General features: G+C 37.5%; 2 protein-coding genes and 2 pseudogenes across 4 annotated transcripts; 2 read left to right on the forward strand and 2 right to left on the reverse strand.

Annotated features, from left to right (window-relative positions):
* Window positions 1-2754: 2754 nt before the first annotated feature.
* Window positions 2755-12503, forward strand: LOC120151922 (annotated as a pseudogene).
* Window positions 6467-8959, forward strand: LOC120151919 (cysteine-rich receptor-like protein kinase 26). Its single transcript, XM_039164229.1, has 6 exons — window positions 6467-7442; window positions 7549-7673; window positions 7749-7959; window positions 8039-8276; window positions 8351-8501; window positions 8588-8959. Exons 1-6 carry the CDS (start codon window positions 6482-6484, stop codon window positions 8939-8941), a joined length of 2040 nt encoding a protein of 679 aa, XP_039020160.1. The 5' UTR covers window positions 6467-6481; the 3' UTR covers window positions 8942-8959.
* LOC120151897 lies at window positions 9340-10351 on the reverse strand (annotated as a pseudogene).
* Window positions 11341-22680, reverse strand: LOC120151927 (transcription factor ILR3-like). Of its 3 annotated transcripts, none has more exons than XM_039164233.1 (5): window positions 22420-22680; window positions 12315-12377; window positions 12032-12109; window positions 11739-11946; window positions 11341-11650 (listed from the first exon to the last, which is right to left on the reverse strand). In XM_039164233.1, exons 1-5 carry the CDS (start codon window positions 22578-22580, stop codon window positions 11384-11386), a joined length of 777 nt encoding a protein of 258 aa, XP_039020164.1. In that variant the 5' UTR covers window positions 22581-22680; the 3' UTR covers window positions 11341-11383. The 3 variants fall into 3 exon arrangements, with proteins under 3 accessions (XP_039020164.1, XP_039020167.1, XP_039020165.1); XM_039164236.1 differs by having other exon boundaries at window positions 11342-11608; window positions 11784-11946; XM_039164234.1 differs by having other exon boundaries at window positions 11343-11650; window positions 11784-11946.
* Between the last annotated feature and the right edge of the window lie 537 nt (window positions 22681-23217).

Consider the following 23217-nt stretch of genomic DNA (forward strand, 5'->3'; position numbering starts at 1 on the left):
TAAAGCTCATAAATATGTTCATTAATATTAATCAGACGGTCAAACCAAAGAAATGGTGAAATTATGTAATTAGTCCTTATTTTCTTTAAACTTCACAGTTTAAAACTCCAAAGTTTACCTTATGTTCAAATTAGTCATTATCTTCACCGATATTTAAAATATAAAAAAGAAAAAGAAAAAGAAAAAGAGACAATCATAAACAAGTTTGTTTTCGAACATAAACAACTGAACACACTTTTGTTCATGTTCATTTGTTTATTAAATGAACATAAAAGTTTTGTTCATATTCATTCTTTTAACTCAATGACGAACATAAACGAATGTTATACGAACGATTCATGAACAATTCCCCGAACGCTCTATTCGTTTACACCCTATTAGGATCTATTCTTATAATGTGAACAAAAGGGAGATGAAGTAATGTTGCTATTTGAAGATTCAAGGAGCAGACCGAATAGGAACATGTTGTTTAAAAGGTTAATTCAACCACCGATCGAATCAAATTAATTAAAATTGAATTAATAAAAAAAATTGTTTAATCGTTAACCAAACTGAAATTTTTATAATTTTTTAATGAAATTAATTTGAGTTTAATAAAAATATTTTTTATTTCAGTTAAAATTTGATTAGGTCTTGAAAGTTCAATGAGTTTAGTATGATTGAAAAATAGTTTCATTTTAATTCTTAACGACTTTGAACTTAAAATATATACATAATATATGTGATATATTAAATATTTAATATTTTCAGTTAATTCGATTAATTAACTAATTTCGAACTAAATTAATCGATAATTGAACTTTAATAATATTTACAAATATTTTCAATATTTCATTATAGGTTCGACGTTATTTAATAATATTTACTCTAATCTATTTAATAATATTTCCTCTAATCTATTAAGTTTATCTACCGTTGACATTTTTTGTCAATTTTTTTAGTTTGATTTATTATTATTTAAAATTTATTATTGATAAAAATATGTAAAATATATATTTAAAAAAATATTAAATCAAGTATTTTTAAATATACATTTTATAAAATTTAATTATTTATAATATTTAAAATAATTACAATCAAATTTAAAAATTTTAACAATATAATAAGGACGGATAGAACTTAAGAAAAATATATGTTATAAACCTTGTTTGACCTGCAACTGTGATTGATTTTAGCACGCCATTATATTTTCCACAATAAATTATAAATGATTAAAGTAAAAATAAATACCTAAATTATGTTGTTTTCTTATTTTAGGTTTTTAAATTATTTTTGGTTAAATTAAGTACTTAAATTATTATATTTAATTATTTTAAGTCCTAATATTTTTTTCATTCAAAAAATTAATTATCGATCAATAGATGTTAATATGTCATATAAAATTTGGTATATTATTTTAATTACACATAATAGTTTAAATACCTAGTTTGATAAAAAAAAAATAGACTTAAGATCACCTTTGCCCCTATAGTAAACCTAATTTATTACTTAGCACTATTATGTTTTCGTATCAATTACCCGTAAAATTGCTCATTACACCATTCTATATCCTCCCTGACTTAAAACGTTAGATTATGATTTATGGTTTAAGATCTATAGTTTAGAGGTTATGAGGTTGTGATTCAGGGTTCAAGCTTTATAATTTAAGATTTTAAGTTAGAGTAGAGTATAAAATGATGCAACTGAGTAACTTCGAGGGTTAAATTGATGTAAAAATACGATAAAAGAAAAAGTGATAAATTGAGACTACTATAAAGACAAAAATTACCCTTTTGTGAAAATATAATTTCAGTGAATGAAGAAAAAAATAGCATAGTTTTAGTATTTTTTTAGCTAAAGGGAATTATAAATAATTATTGTTGTTTTATTATATTCATGCCCATCACTCCCATCCCAATCTATTACTGTTTCTTATATGATTAAGTTTTGAATGTTCCATTGATAATAGTCAGAGTTAGCTGTCAGCTTTTGATAAGTAAATTCGAATTTAGTTAAAAATTTTAAGTTATTCGAGTTGATGAATCTTATTTTATAACTCGGACTTAATTTAAATTTTTTTCAAGTTGGGTTTATAAAATTCAAGTTGATTTTTTGAGTTTATGTTTAAATTTAATTGTAAATATTTATAATATTATAATATTTTTTAATTTCAATTTAAGTTACTTGATTAATTATATATATAATACCAATGTATTATTTATATTTTTTTACTTACGATATATATATTATATAAAGTCTAAGAACTCGACTCCAACTTGAAATAAATCTACTAATTACTTAAAATTTAAGTTATTCGAGTTTCATTTTACAACTCGATTTGAATTTGAATTTTTTTCGAGTTGAGTCAGAATTTATTTGAATCAATTAATTTTTAAATCTAATTAATTAATTTTTTAAGTCGAGACGAGTTTTACTTACCCTAATTATAATACTAATCATAGAGTGTGAACTGCGAAGGCCTTTAAGAAATTTAATTTCTTTGTTAATGGTCAACAACCACTATCATCTTCAACAGCCCTTTAGCCATCCCTGATAAAATAATAATAATTCCACTTCCCACTTTATATTATAAACAAAAAAAATCATTTCCATTCTAAAGTTTAGCTTTCTATTGGGGGAAAAAGTCTGATTTGATGGCTAATAAAACTTGAAGAAGAAGATGGATACCCAGTTTTTGAAGATCATTACCTAAAGTTTAGCTTTTTATTGGGGAAAAAAGTCAAGTTTGGTGCCCATTTTCCTCATGTAATTGGGTGGAACACATTTTAGATCAATCAATTTGGTTGTGTTCATATGGGATCTTCAAGACTGCTATTCCTTTTTTATTCTATTCTCCCGTTATTCGTTGCTAATCTCAGCCTTGGAGCCGATCCCTTCTTCCAATCCCGTTGTGTGAACACGGCCGGAAACTACACAGCAAACAGCACCTACAGGTCCAACCTCAACACCGTCTTCTCTCGGCTCACTTCTCAGACAGATTTCAATTATGGCTTCTATAATCTGTCGGCTGGTCAGAACTCCGACCGTGTTAACGCCGTTGCACTCTGCAGGGGAGACAGAAACCAAGACGATTGCAACACTTGTCTCAACGAAACCATATCGGAGCTCGGGCAACAGTGTCCGTCGTACAAGGAGGCGGTCGGATGGTCTGAATTTTGTACGCTGCGCTACGCCAACCGAAACTTATTTGGAGAAATGGAAACATCTCCCGGCTCTTGTCTATTTAACACGCAGAACGTGACGAATGCCGATCAGTTCAATGCGGCGTTGGATAACCTGTTGAATAACCTGAGCAGCCGAGCCGCCTCGGCGGGTCCTCTCCGGAAGTATGCGGCGGATAGCTCGTCGGTGGGCTTCTTTCAAATAGTATACGCTCTGGTACAGTGCAGTCCGGATTTGTCCGAGCAAGAATGTGTCGATTGTTTAAGTGTGGCTAAGAATGGGATTGGAAGTTGTTGTTTGGGAAAAGGGGATGCCGAATTCTCAGACCAAGCTGTCTCTTGAGGTATGAGTCTGACCCGTTTTATCAGACTCCAATTCCGCTACCGTCACCTCGGCCGTCTGCGACTCCTCCCCCTCCCCCTCCCCCCTCTACCGGAGGTAAAGTGTCTGCTCCATTTAAATTGAAAGACGGTTAAAATTAGGGTAATTTATGCTTTTACTAACTAAACTATTAGTTTTGGTCTGTTTTAGTACATAAACTTTAAATGCTTTCAAAATCATACTTAAACTCTACTTTTTATTTCATTTTAGTACTCATTCAAAATCAAACTTTAAACTTTGAAAAAAAATAAAAGTACTAAAAAGGTTGAATCCAAGTCAGATTTACATATAGGATTAATATGTTTAAGTTAGAATTCTTATCCTGATTGGAGACTAATTAATGTTGCAGGAAACGGAAACAACACAACCCTTATTATCACCATTGTTGTTGCTTCAGTTGTCGGAATCATAGTACTGCTAGTCGCTTCCATCTGCATTTTTCGGAGGACCAGAAAGACCCGAAGAAGTTTACTTGCAAGTAAGTAATTGTGTTTGTGCTTGAAGTTGCCATTTACTTCATCTGAATGTGTAAGCTTTTGCTTCTTGCAGCTGATGATGATTCGGTCATAGGACTGACTCCCTGCAACTCGACTTCGCCACCGTCCGGACCGCAACCAATAACTTTTCCGATGCAAATAAGCTCGGCCAAGGTGGATTCGGAGCTGTTTATAAGGTAAACATCTCATCGGAAAGAATGATGATCCGTTTTGGCAGTCTTGAACTAAAATTTGAAATACTTCCAGGGTCTACTTCCGATGGACAAGAGGTTGCCGTCAAAGACTATCAAACGATTCTGGACAAGGAGACTTGGAATTCAAGAATGAAGTCCGTTAGTGGCCAGCTTCAACACCGCAATTTAGTTAGGCTCCTTGGATTCTGCTTGGAAGGATGTGAAAGGCTTCTCGTCTATGAGTTTGTGCCCAACACCAGCCTTGATCATTTCTTATTCGGTACCGATTCCGTCCTACTATCTCGAATATATATACATATGTGTAGATTGTTCTGAGACTAGTGTGTTACCATCTAACATATATAGATAAAGTCAAGCGAGCGCAGCTGGATTGGGATCGTCGCTACAAAATCATTGGAGGTGTCGCTCGTGGCCTCCTTTACCTTCACGAAGATTCTCGACTGAGGATAATTCACCGGGACCTTAAAGCGAGCAACGTTCTGTTAGATGCGGAGATGATTCCGAAAATTGCAGATTTCGGAATGGCAAGGTTGTTTGTACGGGACGAAACGCAAGGCAACACCAGCAGAGTTGTGGGAACCTAGTAAGAATCAAAAACTTGGAACATCGTTTCTTGTATGCGTATATTGCATCTCTATACAATAGAAATGTTCATCGGATTCGAGTATGACATTCGGACTGTTAAAATGTAGTGGATACATGGCACCGGAATATGCCATGCACGGCCAGTTCTCCGTAAAATCGGACGTCTTCAGTTTTGGTGTGATAGTTTTGGAAATCGTAAGTGGTCAGAAAAACAATTCCTTCCGACATGGTGAAACTGTGGAGGACCTAATAAGCTCTGTAAGTAAGATCATCTAAAGCTACAGAAGGTGTCGAAAAATCGAAACTGGAGCTCATCGAAATCCATATTTGTTGCAGGCATGGAAACATTGGAGGCAAGGGACAGCAATGAATCTGATCGATCCGACACTGCAAGACGGTTCGAGGAATGAAATGATGAGATGCATCCACATCGGATTACTTTGTGTTCAAGAAAACGTAGCAGACAGACCAACCATGGCTACGATCATTCTGATGCTTAATAGTGTTTCAGTCACCCTTCCAATGCCTTCCCAACCCGCTTTTTTCATGCACTCCGGCATCGGTTCGGACATGTCGTCTTCGATAGTGTCCGAATCGTACCAATCTAAAAGTGAAGAACTACCATTGTCCAAGAATGAAGCTTCCATTACTGATCTATATCCTCGATAGTGTTTCCAGAATTAATTGTAAGAAATTTAGAATAATGTTTTTTTTGGGGTTTAGAAATTCCTGTACGCATACTGCTTTAGAAACGGTAAAAAAGAAAATCATATGGAGAGTTGGTCTCAATTTGATTTCTTCAAATCTGGAAGCGATTGATTCAAGAACACCATAATGTTAATTTTTAGAGTCAATTTCATCGTTTGCCCTCAAATTCTCGCACTCTTTCTATATTGATCCTTAAGCTTTTGAAAATTTTACTTTTATCCCTAAATTATTAATCCCATTCTTAGTTTGAGCATTGCAATTCCATCCTTAATTTGTAACCCTTATCTTAAATTAGTCCCCAAAGTTTTGAACATTTCAATTTCATCCCAGACTATTGGTATATGCTAATCACTTCTCCTGTTAATAAAATCGTTAGGTCAAACTATATTATTATATGTTTAAAAAAAGATTTTTGTTTACTTAAATTTTTTGGATGAAATTAATTAGAAGGTTCAAAAATTTAAAAATTAATTTAAAACATGGGTTATAATTTGGGATGAAATTGGAGTGTTCAATAGTTTGAGTACTAATTTAGAATGGGTCGTAATTAGAGGATGTCATTGAAATATTTAAAAATTTAAAGATTAATTTAAAATAAAGGTTACAATTTAGACATGTATGACGGAATTAACTTTTTTTTAAATAGGTTCAAAATATTGCATTTGGTATCCTATACAATACTGTTATTATATGCAAATACATCATTAATAAATAATTTTAAAATTATAAATAAAATAACTATAATTAACAGATGGCATCATTTTAATGACACCCATCACATAAACCTGCTCACTAAAATTTAATTTATTACAAGCCAAAAACGTTGATTATTTGACGTATTCAACTTAGATAAAATATAAATTTTGGACCAACACGTCTGCGTAGTCATTTATAAATACTCTGATGACACAGAATCCTTCTTCACACGATTTCCATAGCTATTAGATTGAAACCATGAAGACTGGTTCATCGGCACTGTTTTTCCTGTTAGCTCTCAGCTTTGTTTTCACCTTCGGTACTGCCCAGAACCCAAATCCGGTGGCTTCGAGTTGTTCAGATAGAGGAAACTTCACCAACGGTAGTACCTACGAGGCAAACCTCAACACCCTCCTCTCTTCTTTCTCCTCGATCACTGAGAATGATTACGGTTTCTATAATCTGTCCGTTGGCCGAGATCTCGATACAGTTAACTCGATCGCGCTCTGTCGAGGCGATGTCCGGCCTGATGTTTGCCTTAGTTGTATCAATAATGCCACGAGTGAGATCACAAGTGCTTGTCCCAACAGGAAGGAAGCAATCATTTGGTATGATTTTTGTATGTTGCGTTATTCGAATCGTTCCATCGTTGGTGTTCTGGACAGTAGTGTCATCATCAGAGGACCTAATCCTTTGAATGTTACGGATCCGGACAGTTTTAATCAAGCCTTGAACAATCTGCTGGTTGATCTTATGAATAGAGCCTCATCGGGTGGCTCTCGTCGCAAGTTTGCAACATGGAATGTAATAGATACTGCTTTGCAGCCAATATATGCACTTGAGCAGTGCACCCCTGATTTGTCTCAGGAAGAATGCACCACCTGCTTGGAGACAGCTCTGCCGATAATCCCGGATTGCTGCGGTGGAAGACGGGGAGGCCAGGTGATTTTTCCGAGCTGTTTTGTGAGGTTCGAGACGCAACGTTTCTACAACGAACCAACCAATGGAACCACTTCAAGTTCCAACAGTAAGACATCTAAGCTTGATTTCAAATATGCAACACTTTCCTTGCTGGAAATTAATCCTGCTTTTCTTGCAGATAATAACACGTCACGAATTATAATCACCGTCGTAGTTCCGGTTACCGTCGTTGCGATAATTATAATCTTCGTCTACTTCTTTCTAAGAGCTAGGAAGAGGAAGGAGGACATTGTTGAAAGTAAGATTAAGAGTTGAAATTTCTAACTTCATGCACGTATGGGATAACATTTAGCTATATTTTGACGAGTTCAACATATATTAACAATTACTTGCTCCTATGGCAGCTGTGGACGAAGAAATTATCAACCCAGAGTCTTTGCAATTTGATTTCGCCACCATTAGGATTGCAACAGATAACTTTTCTGATGAGAATAAGCTTGGTCAAGGTGGCTTCGGGTCTGTTTACAAGGTAAACCAAATGTCATACCAACGAAATAAAGAATGCGTTGTTGATAGATTAAAAAATTCGATTCCATATTTTCAGGGCAAGCTTTCTACTGGACAAGACATAGCCGTGAAAAGGTTATCCAGGGAATCCGGACAAGGAGACCTAGAATTCAAGAATGAAGTCCTCCTGGTAGCCAAACTTCAGCACCGGAACTTAGTCCGGCTGCTCGGATTCAGCCTCCAAAGAACCGAAAGACTTCTTGTCTATGAATTTGTACAAAATGCAAGCCTCGATCGATTCATATTCAGTAGGGCTGCCTCTAAACTTGAATTCACTTACCAGATAAGTTTAAGCAGGTCTGATATATCTTACTGTTATACATACAGATCCCAAAATGAGGGAACAATTGAATTGGGAAACACGATACAAAATCATCGGAGGAATCGCTCGGGGACTCCTTTATCTGCATGAAGATTCTCGACTTCGAATCATTCACCGCGACCTCAAAGCTAGTAATGTTCTGCTAGACGCAGATATGAATCCAAAAATTGCAGATTTCGGCATGGCAAGATTGTTTACTATGGATGAAACACAGGGAAATACAAGTAGAATTGTGGGAACCTAGTAAGTTGCTAAAGTACACATGATAAACCATATATATATGATTCTAACCAATTGTTCTTATTATTTATCTGCAGTGGTTACATGGCTCCGGAATATGCAATGCACGGACAATTTTCCGTAAAGTCCGACGTCTTTAGCTTCGGAGTATTGATTTTGGAAATCATCACCGGTCGTAGAAACAATTGTTTCAACGACAAAGATAACATGGAAGATCTTCTGAGCTATGTAAGTATACATACATGATACTATATATATTGAAATAATTTTTAAACTTGGTGATCAACTTTATAAAATTTGAAAATTTGCTGCAGTCTTGGAAAAACTGGAGGGAAGGGACAACGGTGAATCTCATAGATTCTGCTTTGAGGGTTTCTTCGGGATCCGAAATGACGAGATGCATACACATCGGATTACTCTGTGTTCAAGAAAACGTGGCGGACCGGCCGACGATGGCGTCGGTCGTCATCATGCTGAATAGCAACTCGTTGACGCTTCCGATGCCATCGGAGCCTGCATTCTTCATGCATAGCTCCGTTCAATCAGACGTCTCGTATTCGTCCTCGGGCTATAGCTCAAGAGTCAAAATTTCCACCAATCGTTCCAATGACGAGGTTTTCCCCTTGGCCAAACATGAGGATTCATTTGCAGAGCCTTATGCTCGTTAAAATGCTTACCAAAATTATATTCTGTCAAATCCTTTTATTCATGTAATGGAATACGGGCTTTGAGTTATTCTAAGCCCAAATATGTAAAACCAACCTATAACTAGATCAATTGAATGAGTCATTTAAACCAAGAATTTATTTGATATTTTATTAAAAGTTGGAGAATGTGTATGCTGATAACGACATGAAAATATACAGGTGGTGACAAAGATGACATACGAAGTATAGATTTGGTAACTTTTCCAAGCAAAATTAAACTAAAAGTGACTGAGAAAACTATCAGTGATCAACAACTTTGTAGCTGACTCACCACTCGGGAGTTGCAACTATCTGATCTTCAAGGGCATAGAACAAGGAAACTGCAGGTCTTGGTTTTGAGTTTTGGCCTCAATGAATGATTATGGCACAAATAAAAACAACAGGACTGCCATTGTTATGCCAATTGCACCTCCAGGCGAGGGCAATCTCCTCTCACCTGTTTCAACATCACATAAACGGTTCGATTTCATTTATATTATGCAGTGGAGATCTGCAACGAGTGATGTTTGAATGCGATCGGGACTCACCATTGTTTGCAGTGATGGAAAAGTTCGAATAGAACTGGTGGTCAATGGTACCACACCACATGCAACTGGAACCCGTAAACCTCCCATCCTCTCTTGTTCCCAATTGTGGTTCTGAATGTCATTAGCTGAGTGTCCAAGCACCTGCTGCAGTCGGCTCTGCTAATGTCTCTGGTGCACTGAGCCATGCCGTACCGCTTCCCAAATCGGCCTGCATCCAACACCGCAGTGTAAAACATCAGAGGCTGCTTCGACGTCGTTACCGCGACCTCACTCATGAAGGCGAGCCCTCTCGAGATGACGGATGTGTTATCGAAATTGGTTTCATTGACTATTGCTGTGGAAGATTGATCCCAGACACCGAAGAAATGCTCGTCCGAATAGCGGAGGAAGCACCAAGTGAGCCAAACCAGAACCGTTTTGCTCTTCGAGCAATCACGCAAGGCTACTGCAGTGGATTCTCTCGTACAATTAGCACAGTTTTCTGCAGAGATATCCCCTCTGCATTGCATAAGACCATAAATCTTCCCTGATTTCCTTCCTACGGTTGTTTTCAAGAATCCGTTACTCGAAGGCCCTTTTTCGGTAAGTAAGCCGAGAAGGTTGTCGAGATTGACCCTGAATGAACTTTCCAATGTAGAATTATCAGCATCTGAACACTGCAAAGCAGATTTCAGATTCCTATCGGCATGGCATATGGCAAGTGACAGCATGAAAACAAAACATACAACCAAAGTTTGCACATCGAAATCCACCATTTTCTGAATTCAACAAATCATTTACATCTATGTTGCCCGATGGAAATGGCAAAGAGATGGATCAAATGAGCCATTTCTTTTCAAATGATCTTGAACCAGTATGAAACAATGATGGAAAAAACCTTATTTGTTAGGTCAACTCTTGAGCTTTCATGCCAAGCAAGCAACAATCATGTTCTCAGCCAAGTCAACTGCAACTAGTAACATATACTTGAGTATATATCTTTTACCTTAAGATAAAAGAGAATGTTGTACTCCTTAGAAGTCTCGAGTTCGAGCAACCATATCTATATGATGTGTGTTCGATGTCAACAGTTAAAATAAATTATAAATAGATAATACTTTGTTATATCTTTTACCTTACAAGTCACATTTCTAAGAATCATTAAAGAATCAAAAGTATGGATAAGAACAAATGATTCCAAGTTGATTGAACTAAGATGGGTAATTTGTTATATTGTGAGAATCCAAAGCATTTTAACTCAAAAAAGGCAATGAATACATGGAGTTGATGTAGGTGCCTTTGAAGCATAAAGATCAAGTTGGACATAAAAGAAATTGATTTTAATCCTTTGGAACTATGCGTTCTCTACTCTGATTGGACTGAACTGAAAGTGACATTGTTGCTTTTCCACTTTGTCCCTGATAGTGATCTTTAACAATTTTTTATTGTCCTTGGTTAATGGTGTGAAATAAGCAGTTATGGACCATTCATGGTGGGATTTGGCTATTTTCACTCGAGTGGGCCCCTCTTGTTTAGGTATAAAAATGCCATCAGCTTTGGTGCCATTTTTGTTGACCTTTTGGCTTAAAGATCATAAGGTGGTACGGGAAACACGTGAGAGATACCAGAGTTGATAATCCAGTACATTTGAACATTTCACTTCCTTTAATGGTCAACTTGTTTACTCCATTTCTATCCATATGTTCAAGGCAATAGAAATTTCAATAAATAGTCTGCTTTTACTTCAAATTTCTGGTAAAAATAACACAAACATCTTAACTCCAGGATGCTCTGAATCAATGGTTTTACCAACTGTTAGCAGCACACCTAGATTCCAATATCTGTCAATAACATATAAATGATAATTGCTTCTTTGAGTCAATACCAGGCTGCCAACTTACGCGACCGGAGGTCGGAGAGCATGATCCTGCGATGTATCGAAAGCTGGAGGAGGCAAGAACTGCCACATGGAAACTCTGGGATAACCAACATAGCGCACCGGCTTCCCACTGACAACTTGGCCTGGGGTAGTAAATGGAGTTGGAATAGCAGCAGGATGGGATAGGAATCCTGGATGAGAACCCATGGCCTTGACTTGCCTCTCAAGATTCTCTTTCTCGGCCTTCAGCTTCTGTTTCTCATCCCGAAGTTCATTCTTTTCAACCTAAAAAGTAAATCTCGTCTCAGCATCCACAGCATCGAAACTTATGTGACAGTAATGGATCAAATAAAAAATTTCAGTCCATGCGTACTAATGAATAAAATATGTAACAAATAAACAGTGAATCCGAGCTCACTTTTAACTCATAAATCTTCTCCTGCAGACTCTCATTCGACTCCTTCAATTTCAGGGCTTCATCCCGTAAGTGAGTAACCATTCGAACAGCATCAACCAATATAAGAGCCTTGTCTACTTTGGGAGGCCTTCCAGGATCTAGGATAGAACCCAATTCCAGGAACCTTCAGATATTGAAAATGCAAACATCAGAGAAGGCAAAATCGATTTAAGGGAGGGAAATCGGTAATTCGGTATATCAAAACATGCCTGTCATTTAACCTATCCCTTCTCCTCTTTTCCCTGCAAGCTTTGGAGCCAGTTGCACGGCATGTTCCAGACCTCACCCTGTCATAAGAATGTTGAATAGATTACTAAGCGAAACCCTGTATGAGATTGATCAACAAATTAAAGCAAGACTACACTGAAACCGACCCAAACTTAAAGATATAATAAGATGGTGACAGCCAAAGAAGCTAAAGTAGTATCTGCAATATCAGGCGAACAAAGTAACCAAATACAATAAAATGATAACCATCGAGTAGCTATATACCGTTTTCGGGAGCCTGTTTCGATAAGATTGTCGGAATTCCCAAATGATTCATTAAATTCTGCACTGTAGTTTCAAGAAAAAAAGATTAACGAGCATGTTCATAGTGGAACAAGAAATCAACAATATCCTAACTTGAGGGAACAAGTAACTGAGCCATGGAAGCTAGCCAGCCACTTAGCTTATCGCCCGATTCCATTGCAAATCATAATTCCAAAGTCCAAAACTAAATAACGCTAAGTCGCTAACCCAACTTTAGTTACTTAGTGTCGCAACCGTCTTTCAGTTGGGCCCTGGAATTGGACTTCGACTTGAAAAATGTGGATTGGAGTCGCCATCGACCACTTTAAAACGAATTTAGGTGGGTCGGACACCATCTTACCTGATCTGCGTTGTATCAGAAACGTGTCGAGTTCGGGAGTCGGTTACGGTCAAGGAAGGATTAGTACCCTTAAACCGCCCTTTCGGTACCAATTAATTTATCGGTTGTCTTTAATTGCGAAAATTTAAATTTAAAAATTCAATTCGAATTACTTACCTTCGATTGATTAAAAATTCCCCTCAAAAGCCAATAATATCGTTAGATTAAAAATATATATGAAAAAAAATAATAGAAAAAATTAATAAAATAAATAAGATATATATATAAGGATACAAACAAAATCCTCATTCAAAAGGAATAATGTCATCTCTCTAAAAGTTAAAAGAGATACACGTGATTGCCATAATGTCATATCTCAGGGACCCACAATGTGAAATCATGCAATATTGAACATTTCAAAATCACATAAGAATCTGCTGAAACAACATTATTAAAGAATGTGCCCAGTTATTTACCTATTCGTTCGTTTGATTTACATATTCGAGTGACCCATGCAAACTTGAACTCAGTGCCATGAAGTGTACAAAATACCTCTTAGGTTCCAAATATCAATCAACAACCCAAATTTGTGAATCTGCAGATGTGACGAGTACTTCTGATGAACTTCCAGGTGCAAACTGGAAACCTATAATTTTCCTTTGATGAGATTTCTTCTTTTTGTTCTGCAATTTGATTTGACTTTGCTGTAGCGACTTGTTCTCAGAGGCATTGTATAAACGACAGCTTCCTCTGTACGAGCCAACTACTGCACACTGGCCATCTGGTGTAAAACAAGTAGCGATATTCTGAAAGCTATGCTCCAATAAAGTTACAAAAGAAAGCCGCCCAGCGACCTGCTCCACTATTGAATTGCTTATTTCACTTCTCGGCAGTCGTAAAGTCTAAAGAGACTTGACATTATCCGCAATGAATGTAAAGCTCTGGTCATTAGCTAGACCGATAACACAAAGCTTTCGAAGTGAACCCGAGATTCTAGTTATCAGCATTTGAACCACCAGAGAGCGTGAGACCAACGCCAATTAAATGTGGGAATGAAATTGCCATCTGATGCCATTAACCGGAGGCTCCGTTTGTTACGCTCGGCATTGGTCATGACTCATGAGCTGCTCCCGGAGAACTAGCCAAAGAAATTGTCGCACTCTTTGAGGCCCATCAAAATTTCAAACAAGGTTCCACCGGTCATCTTTAGTATCCCAAGTATTCTGCTGGACCGTGTTAAACGCTGACTTAACGGAGCACATTCCATAGGGTTCCCAACGCCAAATAGCTTGGTCATCAGCTCGAGTAATATCATTGCGTGTTGCCCTTTCGGCCGCCGACCGAGAGTCTCGGGCAGAACCCTCTCTTCTATTTTTCGTTTATGCTCCCTCAATAATTCGTGGTCCCCCTCTCTGATTTTTGGTTCCCTTTTAAATTAAAAAAAATGCTAAAAGTCATTTGAAAGTGGAGAGCAATGAGCTTGAGGGAGGAGTGGTCCACAACTCCCATGAAAAACAAAACCCACGTGATTTGTGGTGAAAGTGGTGGAGATAATGGTGGGTAGTGTATGGGGCCTACAAAAAATAAAAATAAATAAAAATATTAATATAATAACAAGTAAATAAATGTTTTAAAATCATATAATATATAATTTCAAAAAATTATTTTTAAAAACTATATATTATATTATTTCAAAAATAGGGTTTTAAAAACTATATTATATAGATATAGATATATGTATAAATAAAAATAAAAAATATGGATGAAAATGAGTGTCTACAGCTGCCCCTCTTTGTCCTTTTTCGGGGAACGAAAAATAGGACAAAGATAAAAAGACACAAATTTTCGTTCAGTAGAGTTGAAAAATAACTCCCTGTCAAATTGAGTTGCGGATGGCTCCTCCGTTGCGAAGTCGAGTCCACTTTGAAATGATATGGAATTGAAGCCGTAGTTCGAAATTTGAATCGGAACGTGGCTTCTCGTTGCCAAATTGTAGTCAACCTCGGTCTTCTTCTCGGATTAAAGACCTTGGTTAAAATTCGACTGGAAAGTAGTTCCTTGACTCCACCATATGATTGCCAGGCCCTTGAGCTGAATAAAACCGAACTCGAAAGGTCCTCGTCGACATATGGCTTTTCTTGGCTTAAACTATGCTGCCGAAAAACAGTTTCTTGTCACTAAGGCACGGTTAACCAGGTCTTCTTCTCGACTTGAAAACCTTGATTGCAGCCGGACAGTAGTGTGATTGAGGTATCATCGAGCTGAATAGAGTCGAACTCGACAATTTTATTGACAAATAGCCCTTCTTGCCTTGAGCTATATTGTAAATGATTTGACTCTAAGTTGAATATAATCGAACTCGAAGGTCTTTAGCAGATAGCCCTTCTCGACTTAAGCTATGCTGCAAATGATGTGCCGTTGAGCTGAGTGTAGTCGAACTCAAAGGTCTTTTGTTAGTAGACAACCCTTCTAGACTTAAGCTGTGCCGCAAATGATATGCCTTGGAGCTGAGCGTAGTCGAACTCGAAGGTCTTTGGTGACAGATAACCCTTCTAGCCTTGAGTTATGCTGTAAATGATATGCCCTTGAAGCTGAGTGTAATCGAACTTAAGGGTCTTTGGCAGATAGCCCTTCTCGACTTAAGCTATGCTGCAAATGATGTGCCGTTGAGCTGAGCGTAGTCAAACTCAAAGGTCTTTTGGTCACAGATAACCCTTCTAGCCTTGAGTTATGTTGTAAATGATATGCCCTCGAAGCTGAGTGTAATCGAACTTAAGGGTCTTTGGCAGATAACCCTTCTCGACTTAAGCTATGCTGCAAATGATGTGCCTTGGAGCTGAGCGTAGTCGAACTCAAAGGTCTTTGGTTGGCAGACACACCTTCTTTGAGTTGGATATCCCTCGACGTGAAGTTGAAATCCAATCTAGAGATTGATACTGCTTGTGTGCACGATTCCCTTCGTCACGAAGTTGAAACCGTGGGTGGCCCATTCGTCGTTAAGCTGAGCCTGGAATTGGATATCCTTCGTCGTGAAGTTGAAATCCAAGTAAGTTGTATTGTTCTAAGTCCAATATCCTCCGCCGTGAAGTTGAAATTGACTATGGAACTGGAAAATTGTTTGTTGACAACCAGCGGTCCCTTCGTCGTGAAGTTGAACTTGCGTTGTCTGGAGTCCAATATCCTTCATTGTGAAGTTGAAATTGACTCTGAAATCGAGAAATATTTGTTGACAACCAGCGGTCCCTTCGTCGTGAAGTTGAACTTGCGTTGTCTAGAGTCCAATATCCTTCGTTGTGAAGTTGAAATTGACTCTGAAATCGAGAAATGTTTGCTGACAACCAGCGGTCCCCTCGTCGTGAAGTTGAACTTGCGTTGTCTGGAGTCCAATATCCTTCGTTGTGAAGTTGAAATTGACTCTGAAATCGAGAAATTGTTTATTGACAACCAGCGGTCCCTTCGTCGTAAAGTTGAACTTGTATTGTCTGGAGTCCAATATCCTTCGCTGTGAAGTTGAAATTGGCTCTGAAATTGGGAAGTTGTTTGTTGACAACCAGCAGTCCCTTCTTCGTGAAGTTGAACTTGCGTTGTCTGGAGTCCAATATCCTTCGTTGTGAAGTTGAAATTGGCTCTGAAATTGGGAAATGTTTGTTGACAACCAGCGGTCCCTTCGTCGTGAAGTTGAACTTGTGTTGTCTGGAGTCCAATATCCTTCGTTGTGAAGTTGAAATTGACTCTGAAATCGAGAAATGTTTGTTGACAACCAGCGGTCCCTTCGTCGTGAAGTTGAACTTACGTTGTCTGGAGTCCAATATCCTTCGCTGTGAAGTTGAAATTGGCTCTGAAATTGGGAAGTTGTTTGTTGACAACCAGCGGTCCCTTCGTCGTGAAGTTGAACTTGCGTTGCCTGGAGTCCAATTTCCTTCGTTGTGAAGTTGAAATTGGCTCTGAAATTGAGAAGTTGTTTGTTGACAACCAGCGGTCCCTTCATCGTGAAGTTGAACTTACGTTGTCTGGAGTCCAATATCCTTCGCTGTGAAGTTGAAATTGGCTCTGAAATTGGGAAGTTGTTTGTTGACAACCAGCGGTCCCTTCGTCGTGAAGTTGAACTTGCGTTGCCTGGAGTCCAATGTCCTTCGTTGTGAAGTTGAAATTGGCTCTGAAATTGAGAAGTTGTTTGTTGACAACCAGCGGTCCCTTCGTCGTGAAGTTGAACTTACGTTGTCTGGAGTCCAATGTCCTTCGTTGTGAAGTTGAAATTGGCTCTGAAATTGAGAAGTTGTTTGTTGACAACCAGCGGTCCCTTAGTCGTGAAGTTGAACTTACGTTGTCTGGAGTTCAATATCCTTCGTTGTGAAGTTGAAATTGGCTCTGAAATTGAGAAGTTGAAATTTACTCTCGAGCAAATTGTGAGTTCGAGAGAAAATTTTCAATCTGTCGAGTTGGTCGAAGTGTAGCTTCTTGCTGCCGAGCTAAGCAACCACCATCGTTCTTTAAAGGCGCTTACGAATCAAGTATCCTTGACTCTAAAAGCTGCAAAAATCATGTATGCTAAAATGAGGAATGTTATGCACCTAATTATGTCTAAGATGCATGCAACATGAATGAATTATGTGTTATCTCTTCGTGCTTTATCTGCCAATCTGGTCCATGGAATCGATCGTGCCCCATTTGCTTCTCGAGCTTGGGCTTTACAGACATTTCATATCTGAGATTGTTCTGTTTGAAAATGTTTTTCTCATTTTTCTTGTTTCAGGAGAGAAAACGATAAAAATGCTGTAAAATATTATTCGCAATTGAATCAAATTATAAACGTGAGTTCAAAGAATATCAAAGGAATCAATAGCTCTTTTAACGTTTTCAGAGTTACAGCTCTTTGACCAGTGTCAAATGGATGGGTTGGCTTTAGCTTGGCCTCCTTTATAAGGTTTTGGTAAAAAAAATGTCATTCATTTTTTTTGAAATATCGCAACATGCTTTGGCACTTCAATTGGGTGCGGACAAAATGACACAACTAGCATGATCACTTACTAGACCTTTTATTTCAGTCCTCTGAAATCTTATATTTGTTCAAGCTTTGTAGGCTCCTCTAACAAAGGCAGTGCAAAAACATCGGTCTAAAAATGAAATTCTTGAGTGCTTGTGTGTAGTTGACTATAACAGGTGTTCCTTAACTCCCTTAGTTCATTTTACCGAAAATTTCTTGCTTAGATAAATTTGATTTAATTTGGCGTTATCTGACTAGCTGAATCCATAAAGCCGGGGCGTTTAACCAATTGCTTTAGAGGGACAACTTAATATTATAATCACAGTTATCAAGTTAACTGAAGGGTTCATCTCATCACAGAGTCTTCAGCCTGACAAGAGCAGTGGAGCAAACACCGAATTGCCAAGTGTCCGAGCAATGTCATGGTTTGAACGTAATCTACTCATAAGGCCAGGGCTTTCAAGTTTCCTCTATAACCAATTGCCTTAGTGGAATAGCTCATTTTTACGGATTTAATTTCTTAAGATTGTCAAGAAGAACCTGTTATAGTCTACGTGTTTGTTGAAAGTAAAAAATTTCATCTTTAGAGTTCAATTTTCAAGCAACTGACCTAAACTAGATTCACATACTCGACTCTTTCATTTGTAAAGATCATCATCGTCATTGAACATCTTAAATAAAAACATAGTAATTGTCATATGCAAATGATGCCCCATGTTGTCCGTACCTTATGAAAGGAAAAGGTTGTATTAGTTAATTGTAAGAGCAGGGTACGGTGTTTGAGGGTATATTTTGGGTAAGGTCAAGGTCCTTGTTTTAAAACATGTTACTTTGTCAAAGATCCGTAACTTTGAACCATTCACAGAGTTTCTTAATTTAAATGATATTCAAAGAATTGCAAGTTTACAAATGTGATCCATTGCTTAACATCTTTAAAGTAACATAAATTTATTTAAAAGTCCTTATAAAAACTTGAGAAAAAAAATGGAAAAACAAATTCAAACAAAATGTCTCAAATGATGAAATGGTCTTCCTCACTTGGATGCCCCCAAGTTGTTGAAGTCGATCCGATTCTTGTTACGTATTTTCTGTATGATTCTCTTGATTGTAGAGTAATTCTCGATAGTGCGCCCCGGGACTCCGCTGCAATGAGCGTTCTCATCATACTACCTGGGGTACGGGGCTTCATGGATTTCTCTGGATATGGTGACACCACATGTGCGTCGAACAAATGTTGGTAAAGCTCCTTATATGTCATAGGGTCGAAGTGTTCTCATTTTTTGATGAATCATGTGAAGATAGTTAATGTGAATGTAAAGAAATGAACAAAATGCAAAATATGTCTGAATGCATGATGCATGAAATGTTCGAGGCATTGATCTAAAAAATGTACCTGTTATTATAAATAATCCTTATTGGGGCAAAAGTGTTACGTCTTAAGAGACAAAAATATTTTGAAGGCATAGACCCCGAACAGCTTCTGATAGGTTGACTAGTCTTCTGCCTTCGTTTGTCACCGGTTGAATACTCTGTCAAACCGTTCTGGCTCCTTTGGCTAAAATATGCAAATAACGAGCTGCTTGCCCCCAAAAGGTCTCGAAAGACTGCATCGCCGGCTTTCACTCTATGTCGAGCTTGTTCCAAACGAAAGTGCCATCGGAGCCCTCCACCCAAAGTTTATCGACTTGTTTCTAGAATTTATCAATAATGATCTCCAGCTTAGCTAGGGTTTCGCCATCTTGATCTCGCAGTTTTCGAAAGGACTCTCCGGGTCAGTAACATTTTCCTCGTCTTGCCCCTACACCCTTGTCTTTGAGTATTCTTTTGTCCGCGGTTGGACTTCTGAGTTTTTTTTATCTCTTTGTATTATAACCCCTTTGTCCGTTAATGCAGATTATTTACGTTTAACAAACACATTTTTGGTGGATCAACACCTCGTTTTAATGATGCGAATGATAAAAAAAATGCCAAAGAAAAAAAATGAAAGGGAGGAAAAAACAAGTTAGTGAGATAAGGAAAATAATAAAAAAATGATGAAAATGAAAAGTCCTACCCCACATGATATCTACCCCACATGCTTATTATTCCTACCCGGACATGATTTCTATCCCGCGTGCTAATTTCAAACAAATCCTAACCGCATATTTGTCTAGTTCGCATGCTTGGAGAAGAAAATATAGCAGGAAATAAAAATAGCCTAGGGTTTGGAATGAGGTTTTGGGGTGGGCTCTAATTCCCTATAATCTCCCGATTTAGGTTCTAAAAAGGTACTCGAGTTCTCCTTGCTGGTGCCCCCTCGGGCTTGTCAGACCCTTAGTCCTAAGCCCATTACAAGCTTGTGTGGACTAAGTTAAACTCGAGAGGAAACATTCCCTTATGCCCGCACGGTGAATAAATTCACACGAAGACATAAGGTATATGAATCCCGAAGGCTACTTTCTAGGCATATGCGGTGAATAAATTCACACGAATGCGTCGCTTTCACCCCCACTTAAAAGGGTTTGGAGCTCGGGTATAGAGCCAAAGATGAAAAATCTGAAATCATTGAACAAACGTTAGTACAACTATTTATTTGAAAAATAATCAAAGGTAAATAATTGGAATCGAATAAATAAATTAAAATTAAAATTTACAATTTTCGCATAAAAAGACAACGGAAAATTAATTCTGGCCTGACTCACTTACCTGTCCCCAGCGGAGTCGCCAAGCTGTCGCAACCGTCTTTCAGTTGGGCCCCGGAATTGGGCTTCGACTTGAAAAATGTGGATTAGAGTCGCCACCGACCACTTTAAAACGAATTTAGGTGGGTCGGACACCATCTTACCTGATCTGCGTTGTATCAGAAACGTGTCGAGTTCGGGAGTCGGTTACGGTCAAGGAAGGATTAGCACCCTTAAACCGCCCTTTCGGTACCAATTAATTTATCGGTTGTCTTTAATTGCGAAAATTTAAATTTAAAAATTCAATTCGAATTACTTACCTTCGATTGATTAAAAATTCCCCTCAAAAGCCAATAATATCGTTAGATTAAAAATATATATGGAAAAAAATAATAGAAAAAATTAATAAAATAAATAAGATAGATATATAAGGATACAAACAAAATCCTCATTCAAAAGGAATAATGTCATCTCTCTAAAAGTTAAAAGAGATACACGTGATTGCCATAATGTCATATCTCAGGGACCCACAATGTGAAATCATGCAAGATTGAACATTTCAAAATCACATAAGAATCTGCTGAAACAACATTATTAAAGAATGTGCCCAGTTATTTACCTATTCGTTCGTTTGATTTACATATTCGAGTGACCCATGCAAACTTGAACTCAGTGCCATGAAGTGTACAAAATACCTCTTAGGTTCCAAATATCAATCAACAACCCAAATTTGTGAATCTGCAGATGTGACGAGTACTTCTGATGAACTTCCAGGTGCAAACTGGAAACCTATAATTTTCCTTTGATGAGATTTCTTCTTTTTGTTCTGCAATTTGATTTGACTTTGCTGTAGCGACTTGTTCTCAGAGGCATTGTATAAACGACAGCTTCCTCTGTACGAGCCAACTACTGCACACTGGCCATCTGGTGTAAAACAAGTAGCGATATTCTGAAAGCTATGCTCCAATAAAGTTACAGAAGAAAGCCGCCCAGTGACCTGCTCCACTATTGAATTGCTTATTTCACTTCTCGGCAGTCGTAAAGTCTAAAGAGACTTGACATTATCCGCAATGAATGTAAAGCTCTGGTCATTAGCTAGACCGATAACACAAAGCTTTCGAAGTGAACCCGAGATTCTAGTTATCAGCATTTGAACCACCAGAGAGCGTGAGACCAACGCCAATTAAATGTGGGAATGAAATTGCCATCTGATGCCATTAACCGGAGGCTCCGTTTGTTACGCTCGGCATTGGTCATGACTCATGAGCTGCTCCCGGAGAACTAGCCAAAGAAATTGTCGCACTCTTTGAGGCCCATCAAAATTTCAAACAAGGTTCCACCGGTCATCTTTAGTATCCCAAGTATTCTGCTGGACCGTGTTAAACGCTGACTTAACGGAGCACATTCCATAGGGTTCCCAACGCCAAATAGCTTGGTCATCAGCTCGAGTAATATCATTGCGTGTTGCCCTTTCGGCCGCCGACCGAGAGTCTCGGGCAGAACCCTCTCTTCTATTTTTCGTTTATGCTCCCTCAATAATTCGTGGTCCCCCTCTCTGATTTTTGGTTCCCTTTTAAATTAAAAAAAATGCTAAAAGTCATTTGAAAGTGGAGAGCAATGAGCTTGAGGGAGGAGTGGTCCACAACTCCCATGAAAAACAAAACCCACGTGATTTGTGGTGAAAGTGGTGAAGATAATGGTGGGTAGTGTATGGGGCCTACAAAAAATAAAAATAAAATAAAATATTAATAATAATAACAAGTAAATAAATGTTTTAAAATCATATAATATATAATTTTAAAAAATTATTTTTAAAAACTATATATTATATGTATTTCAAAAATGGGGTTTTAAAAACTATATTATATATAGATATAGATATATATGTATAAAATAAAAATAAAAAATATGGATGAAAATGAGTGTCTGCACTTAGCTAACATAATTCACTAAAATGAGGCATTAAAATTTCATTTTTTTTAGAGAAGCCAAAGTCTGAAACCTACTGGAAATTGCGTGAAATGTACAACTAATATGATAATGTCATTCGAAAATTCAAAAGGAATCAATAGAAAAAAGAAAATAAAATAAGAAGAGAGGAACCTGAGAGGATTAGAGCAAGTGAGGAAATTAGATGACCAGATAGGGGTTGACGGGTCAAGTGAAGGAAGATCGTCTAACAAACCATAATCATCAAACATCCATGCGCTGGGGTTTTCCGAGGAAACCGGCTCCGCCCCGTTCGGTTGCTGCCGGTATATCATACTCCCAGCAAGGACTCGGTTAAGTCACGGCAGTGGAAGAATGGGTTGTAGCAGAAATGGAGAAAGAAAGAGAGAATCGAATAGAACTGGGGGGTATGAAACGAGTGAATTTGATTCGTTTTTTTTGGGGGGGGGGGGGAGGGTAAGGGTTGAGAATAATATTCATTGGATTTGGGTTGGGGAATTGAGAGAGAAAGCCACCCTTCATTGTTTTTTTCTTCATTTTGAAGTATTTCTTTTTCCATTCCACCACCGTCGATATCATGACAGTGCCCACCACACGCAAGGAAAAGACCAGGCCAAGGCAATTCTGCTTCAAAAGAGTCGCATATCAACAGTGTTTCTGGAATTGGGTTATTTTTCCCACAAATCAAACTTCCATTCTCGTCACAATACTTTCATAGGATAAATTTCTTATTTAATATTTAAACTATTAGTTTTGATTGATTTTAGTATTTAAATTTTTAATTTTAAAATTATATTTAAAGTTTAATTTTTATTTTATTTTAGTAATCGTTCAAAATATAAAGTTAAGTTTTGAAAAAAAGTAAAATTTTAGATATTAAAACGGACCAAAATTAATAGTTTAGCTAAATAAATGTGTTAAGTTTTTAACGGCTTAGTATTAAAATGAAAC

Source organism: Hibiscus syriacus, unplaced genomic scaffold (assembly GCF_006381635.1).
Source record: "Hibiscus syriacus cultivar Baekdansim isolate YM2019G1 unplaced genomic scaffold, ASM638163v2 tig00111070_pilon, whole genome shotgun sequence".
In the NCBI taxonomy this organism is placed as follows: domain Eukaryota; kingdom Viridiplantae; phylum Streptophyta; class Magnoliopsida; order Malvales; family Malvaceae; genus Hibiscus; species Hibiscus syriacus.

What these genes read in the sequence shown, in the direction of transcription:
- LOC120151927 (XM_039164233.1), bottom strand. Translation starts at nt 22,580, where the DNA reads ATGATATACCGGCAGCAACCGAACGGGGCGGAGCCGGTTTCCTCGGAA. An exon ending in GAAACAGGCTCCCGAAAACG is followed by an intron (nt 12,110 to 12,314) that starts GTATATAGCTAC and finishes TTCTTATGACAG; the next exon opens with GGTGAGGTCTGGAACATGCC. An exon ending in AGGGATAGGTTAAATGACAG is followed by an intron (nt 11,947 to 12,031) that starts GCATGTTTTGAT and finishes CAATATCTGAAG; the next exon opens with GTTCCTGGAATTGGGTTCTA.
- LOC120151919 (XM_039164229.1), top strand. Translation starts at nt 6,482, where the DNA reads ATGAAGACTGGTTCATCGGCACTGTTTTTCCTGTTAGCTCTCAGCTTT. An exon ending in GAAGGAGGACATTGTTGAAA is followed by an intron (nt 7,443 to 7,548) that starts GTAAGATTAAGA and finishes CTCCTATGGCAG; the next exon opens with CTGTGGACGAAGAAATTATC. An exon ending in AGTAGAATTGTGGGAACCTA is followed by an intron (nt 8,277 to 8,350) that starts GTAAGTTGCTAA and finishes ATTTATCTGCAG; the next exon opens with TGGTTACATGGCTCCGGAAT.